Source organism: Crocodylus porosus, unplaced genomic scaffold (assembly GCF_001723895.1).
Source record: "Crocodylus porosus isolate Cpor-Errol unplaced genomic scaffold, CroPor_comp1, whole genome shotgun sequence".
NCBI lineage: Eukaryota > Metazoa > Chordata > Crocodylia > Crocodylidae > Crocodylus > Crocodylus porosus.
Window position 1 is genome coordinate 6,426,240 of NW_017728910.1, and position 7,247 is coordinate 6,433,486.

The 7,247-nt window shown below is 42.5% G+C and overlaps 1 protein-coding gene across 2 annotated transcripts in view; it reads left to right on the forward strand.

The window, feature by feature from the left end:
* MFSD1 (major facilitator superfamily domain containing 1) overlaps positions 1 to 7,247 on the forward strand; it is a 31,972-nt gene that overhangs the window by 21,058 nt on the left and 3,667 nt on the right. For both annotated transcript variants that reach the window (XM_019532662.1, XM_019532663.1), the window contains exon 15: positions 1,937 to 1,997. In XM_019532662.1, coding sequence (XP_019388207.1) covers positions 1,937 to 1,997 — 61 coding nt within the window. The remainder of the gene's footprint in view (positions 1 to 1,936; positions 1,998 to 7,247) is intronic.

A 7,247-nucleotide genomic window follows, 5' to 3' on the forward strand; every position in this document is an offset into this window, starting at 1 on the left:
AGTGAGGCTGACTGGCCTGTAGTTGCCAGGCTCTTCCTTCCTCCCCTTCTTGAAAACAGGGACCACATATGTAATGGAAGCACTTACTGGATGTTAAATTTTATCTTTTTATTAGCAAATTACCCATCAAACATGACTGGGGTGGGGTGGGGACAGAGGCCTGTGTTGCCCACTCTCCGCCCTCACCTTGGGTTGAGGTCTGGCTGCTTCACCCCTCCCCTCCCCCCCAAGCCACTTTGGGCCTGGGCTCATTCTTCCCCCCTGCCCCTCCCAGCCATTTTGGGTCCAGTTCCCCACCACTGCTTTGGGTGCAGGCCTGAGTGCGCTCCTGCCTCTGGTGGGGGGGAGGGTAAGGGGAGCTTGTATGCAGCAGGTGGCTGTACCCTGCCACCGGTAACCCCCTGCCTTACTGCTTCCCTCCCTCCTCCTCCTCCCTGCTGGCTGTCTGGGACTCATCCTGGCCCCTGGCTCCAAGAAACAGGGCTGGCTCCCTGCTCTGGCCACTCAGTCACTGCTGTCATGGTGGTGCTCTGCTGTATAGGGGGATGAGGCCAGCGCTGTGCTGCCAGCATCCTGCGCCACCGCCACCTCCAAGGAGCAGATTGGGGGGTGGGGGTGAGAGGCCAGTGGTGCTGGCCTCATCCCTCCCGCCCCGGCCTCTTAGTCCCTGCTGTTGTGGTGGTGCTCTGCTGTGCGTCTGTCTGTGCAGAGCGCTCTGGCTGCCGAGGCAACCAATCGGTGCGAATAAAGCATTATGGACAGACTAAGGCTTTATAATATTAGAATTGGGATTCTTTCCGAAACCACCTTGATAACCATTGATAAAGAAAACTGCCAAGATTCATGATATACTGAATGTGTAAGCTAGTCAGGTTAAGCAGAGGATTAAACACCTGTACTTTCAACTATCTTGAGCTAATTTTAATACCTGGTATATGCTATAGTTGAATCAAAACAAAACAAAATGGATGAGGTGTATAAGTAGACATTGAATAAGACTGCACTGATATTCTTGACAGTCTTTGGAAAGCGTTGAATTGTTATTTAAAAGAGAAAAATCTTTGTATGCACAATTGCATAGTCTCAGAAATTCTTAGAAGTTAGTTCACTTAATGTTTTCACATCTCTGAACTGTTACATTTTGCTCACTGAGTCTGAACAACAAAGTTGGAGCTGGAGAACAGCTGCTACCTTTTAGTTCCTTAATGGGACATGTGAAATTATTCTTACAGAGCGTGTTGGCTTTTTTTATTCAGCTGCACTTTGTTGTCCCAAACTAGAGCATCTCCATTGCTGTAAAGTTCTCAAAGCTTTTTCCTCATTCACCTAATTCTGCTTTTTTCATACCTGTTCCCTCCAATCCCTAGTTTTCTCGCTTCAAATTCCTCTGCTTTAATAGTGTTTGCATCCCTTTTAAATATTTGATTTTTTTTCCCATCCTTGCTGCTGCAGTACAAAGTTGTGCATATTTAACTAAAGATCTTCAGTTCTGTCCTATAGCACCCTAATCAGCTTTCTTTTTCTTTGAACTTGCTCCATTTTGTTGCTTTGTGCTGAATGCAGTGTTGCAGCTGTGGTTGCACCTGTTCTATTACTTCCTGGCTCTGTGGCATATCTCATTTGTGTGGCCTAAATTTCATCAACTGTTTCTAGGGTGGTGAGTTATGTAGAAATATAGTCTAATGGTGCCATGGACTACAACTTGGAAAACCCAACTTATTTGTTTTTGTCATTGGTCAAGTGAGTGATCTTTGGTAAATTGATCTTTCTCCCCATGATTTAGTTCCAGTATCTTTAAAACTGAAATAATGATACCAGCCTTAATTAAATGCTCTGACAGTTTCTGATGAGAGCACTATGGATGAAAGAGCTAGGTTGATGGCATTATAGTTGAAATAAACTTCAGATTCATAATTTGATATTGTTTTTGTTGTAGGAGGTGATCTGAACTGGTCTGCCAAGAAGAGGGAGAAATTGCAAAAACTAGCAGCAGCTGAGTAAGTATAAGGAACTAACGAACAGTATCTTGAAAGCTATTGAAAGATTGGCTTCTGTGTACATCTGGCGCACAGCCACTCTTTCTTATCGCCATTATTTTGTTAAGAGGTAACTGCAACAAACTTCAGTATTGGATTTTGCATTAACATTGTATCCCAGTGTATGACCTGAACATAGAAATCCTTCACAAACCTATCTGGCATGATACCTAGTCAGGGAGTTGGAGCTGTAGATGCTCAGCAGCTCTGGAAATTGGAGGCCTAGCTGTAAGTTTCCAAAGATGGGTGCCTAAAATCTGAGGTTGCGCATAAAAATTTAGTAGCATGTAAAACTTTGTTGGTGTTATCTTTGAACAGGTGACAACTAGCAGTTATGCAGATGAATTTATTCTTTCTTTGTTGCATCTTTACCATGCACTGGCAGGTGGATGCAACTCCATCTGAAGTTCATGCTTGTTCTTCCTGTGATTTTCTTTCTTTTTTTTTTTTTAGTGGAGTCTCTACCTGCTTTCCCAGGCATTTTATCACCTTATTGATTCTAAATCTTGAAAATACACCTTTCAGCCTTGTGCTTTTTTTTTTTTTTTCTCTCCCCACAAATAGCCTTCCAGCTGAATGAAGTTTGAAACAGTATTTAAAAAAAACCCAAAAAGTTCACACCCATTGCTGACTTCAGACCTGGAACTAGTGCCATTGTTGCAGGTATCTGTCTGCCTAAAAAAGTATGAGCAACACTGTCATTCTTCACTAAGGCTTTCTGCAAGTGCATCCTCTAACTACCACTTGGAAAGTGGAATAAAGAGCAAAGTAATTTTCAGGCTGCTGTGTCAAATAATAAAACATTGTATATGGGTCTAATGTCAGAAGTCACACAAACTAAGACTAAATAGGTGAGGCCTCTTAAAAACCATAGTTAAATGCCTGAATCTCACTGCTTCTCTCAGCCTCTATGTAACTTACTTATTTCAAGTTTTCAGCATCTAATTTGGGTTCCTATATCTCAGAACCTTGTCTTTTTAATCCAGGTTTAGGTGTGAAAGTAAAGCTAGTGCTAGTACAGTTAACTGAAAATGTTCTTAATGTGTCAGTGTTAACATGTCAATTTTGTATACATGTTTTGACTTCACTGAAAAGAATTCATGAGGTAGGGAGATTCAGTTGAATAGAAAGAAACTTTGTTTCCAGAGGAGAATACTTTGCAGGCTTTTTCTCCCCCTTTTTGAAAGGAATTTTAAGAAGCTGAGACTGACAGTGTGTTGTTGTCTTGAAACTTCCTTTATTTACTGCAGGAAACTTGCTGTTAGGATTTTGGTTTTTTTTTTTTTTTTTCTTGAGCATGGTCTTTTTGCTGTTTTTAAAATGGAGAAGTTATGAACCTACAGCATTCCCTACAAAACAAATCTAGTTGCTTCTCTTTCAAGCTCTACAAAACAGTAGCTGCATAGTAGTGTTTCACTGCTGTCCATTAAGGCTCTTGCTTTTTCCTCTTCTACTTCTTTAAAAAAACATTTGGAGGCAACTTAAATGTGTAGATGCCAGGCAGCCACTGACTGTATGCACACTAGAAAGGCTTACTATTCTGCATACAATCCCCTTTTTAATAAAGATAAGCAAGCCCTTTGTCTTGTTCATATTTAAACTTGAAACCTGAAGTAAAGGACTTGCTGGTAGTAGGTATGACAGCATAGCATGAACAGTCACAGCAGTAATGGTCGAACTGAACTTCGTATTAAAATTTGCTTGTTCAGATAAAAATGTAAAATTCTAACTTTTTGGAAAAATAACTTTTGATTTTCATAGAATTGTCTTTGGAACCTCCCTTCAGGTAGTTAAAGGCTGCTATTAAATCCCTCCTCAGTCTTCTGTGCTCCAGACTAAATAAGCTTGGTTCCCTCAGCCTCTCCTCACAAGTCATGTGCCCCAGCAGCCTAACCATTTTCATTGCCTTTCACTAGACTCTCTCCAATTTGTCCACATCTCTTCTGGAATGGGGGCCCTAAAACTAAACACTACTCCAGATGTGGCCTCACCAGTGCTGAGTAGGGGGAATAATCACTTCTCTCGATCTGTTGTCAGCACTACTGCTTATGCAGCCCAGTATGCTGTTAGCCTTCTTCACAAGAAGGATGTGACCGTTGGCTCACATTGGACATTAAGCTGAGCGTAACCCCCAAGTCCCTTTCTGCAGAGCTGCTGTTCAGCCAGTCGGTTTCAAGCCTGTACTGGCACGTGGCATTGTTCTGGCTGAAGCGTAGGACTTTGAACTTGACCTTATTGAACTTTGAGATTTCTTTTGGTCCAAACCTCCAATTTGTCTCTGAATCCTAGCTCTCCCCTCCAGTGTATCTGCTACTCCTCCCAGCTTGGGTGTCCTTTGTAAACTTGCTGTGAGTGTACTCTATCTCATCTTCCAGGTCACTGTGAAGATATTAAAAAAACACTAGCCCCGAGATCAACTCCTGAGGCACTCCGCTTGATACTGGCTGCAAAATAGCCATTGAGTCATTCATTGTGACCCTTTGAGCCCAACGATTCAGCCAATTTTCTATCCGCCTTACAGTCCATTCATTCAACCTGTACTTCCTTAGCTTGCTTGCAAGAGTGTTGTTGGAGACCTGCATCAAAAACTGTGCTAAAGTTGAGGTACATCACATCCACAGAGCCAGTCATCTCATCATAGTAGGCAATCAGATTGGTCAGGCATTACTTATCCTTGGTGAATCCATGCTGACGAATCCTGATGACCTTTTCCTCCAGTACTTAGAAATGGATTCCTTGAGGACTTGCTCCATGATTTTTCCAGGGACTGCAGTGAGGTTGACTGGTCTGTAGTTCCCTGGATCCTCCTACTTCCCTTTCGTAAAGATGGGCACTGTATTTGCTCTTTTCTAATCGTCCAGGACCTCTCCCACCCACCATGAGTTTTCAAAGATAATGGACTGCAGCTGTGCAATCACATTGGCCAACTCCCTCAGCACTCTTGTGTGCATTGTTCCAGCCCCATGGACTTGCACACGTCCCGCTTTTCTAAATAGTCCCTAACCTTGTCTTTTGCCACTGTCAGCTGCTCCCCAATCCATAAACTGTGCTGCCAGGCGTAGTAGCCTCAGAGCTGATCTTGCTTGTGTAGATTGAAGTAAAAAAGGCATCGAGTATTCAGCCTCTTCTACATCCTCTGTTACTAGGTTGCCCTTCCATTCAGTAAGGGACCCATCACTTTCCATGATCTTCCTTTTGTTGCTGACATAGTTGTAGCAACCTGTCTTGTTACACTTCACATCTCTTACTACCTGAACTCCAACTGCATTTTGGTCTTCTTGATTTCATCCTTGTATGTCCGAGTAATACTCTTATTCTCCTCCCTTGTCATTTGTCCAAGTCTCCACTTCTTATAAGCTTCCTTTTTGTGCTTTAGCTCACTGAAGAGTTCCCTGCTAAGCCAAGCTGGTCTTTTGCCATACTTGCTAGTTTTTCTGCCCATCAGGATGGTTCATTCCTGTGCCCTAAGTGAGTTTTCTTCAAAGTACAGCTAGCTCTCCTGGACTCTTCTGCCCCTCAGACTGGCCTTCCGGGGATCCTACCCAGCAGTTCCCTGAGGGAGTCAAAGTGTGCTTTTCTGAAATCTAGGGTCCTTATTCTGCTACTCTCCTTCCTTTTTCCTCGGGCTTCTGACCTTGATCATCTCATGGTCACTGTTGCCCAAATTGCTATCCCACTTCTGTGTTCCCCACTAGTTCTTCCCTGTTTGTGAGCAGCAGGTCAAGAAGAGCACAACCCCTAGCTGGCCTCTCCACCGGTTGGACAGGAAATTGTCCACAGCACTTTCCAGAAACTTCCTGGATTGCCTGTGCACTGCTGTGTTGCCTTCCCAGCAGATGTAGGGGTGATTTGAAGTCTCTCACAAGAACCAGGGTCTGTGATCTGCAAACTTCTGCCAGTTGTTTTGAGGAAAGCTTCATTCACCACCTCCTCCTGGTCTGAAGGTCTGTGGTGGACCCCGACTACAACATTGTCCTGGTTGCTCTCCCCTCTGACCATAACCTAGAGACATTCAAGAGCCCTGTCTCCAGTTTCATACTGGACCAGTCATACAGCTCTTTTACATAAAGAGCAACTCTTCCTCCTCTTTTCCCATCTGTCCTCCCTGAACAGTTTGTATCCATCCCTGACTACTCCAGTCATGTGAGCTCTCCCACCAAGGCTCTGTTATTCCAATCATGTCATAGTTCTGTGACTGTGAGGACTTATGATTCTTCCTTCTTGTTTCCCAGGTTCTCTGCATTTGTGTACAGCCATTTTTAAGTCCATTAATTTGAACTCTTAAACTGGTAAAAGTTTGAGCTGGGAAGGGAAGTTGCTGTTTTTGTGGTCTAGTCTCTCAAGTTAAGTTTTTTGCCTGTTGCAGACTTTGGAAAAGCTACTTAATTTAGTGCCTCAGTTCTCCCAAAATGGAGTTAGTCATTTCTAAGATGAGAATTATGTGAAGACGGAATCTGTTAGTGAATTGATGGGGGTCAGATGGTACAGTGATTACTAACAGAGATGCTTTTCAACTAAAACCAGTTTTGGTTAAACTATTACCTTGACTCTTAGCTACAGGTCATTTTAATAAACTGTATCTAATAATTCTTTAAGTTGATTTTTTTTTTTTTTTTCATGATGAAAAGCTGCAGGATTGTTCATTATGTGCATGCAGCTGTACAATAAATATTCCATGGCTCTCGCTGCACTTGGATTCTAAAAAGTAGTTGCATGCTGCTTCAGGTGGCACAGATGAGGCGTTAAAAGAAATGCCCTTGCGTAGTGTTTGTCTTTTATAACGTAGACATTCCATTTCATTTCCTATAATTATCGTGTGATGTTTTGATATTCTAATTGATGGAATTCTAAACTGGCAACGTACTTTGTGCATAATCAAGATTAAACTTTCTTGGTGATGCACTTCCTGTTCCGAATGACCTAATTTTAAATTTTAGTATAGGACCCTCTCTAAAATTTCAGTTTCTCTTCTGATGGGATAGAATCCTAACTTACCCACTTCCAGTGATGCTGCTTATATTAGATATATATGCAATTACCTCATACATAGTTAGATTTATTACTCTTCTGTGTACAAGTAGCAGGGTGGCGGATTTCATAATGTGCATGTAGTGAATTGCCCGTAGATCCCTTGCTGTTGTGGCATCTAGTATGAACTTTAACTAGTTTGGCTGTTCTGCAAAGGACGGAGGAAAAAACATTTTCTTAAGA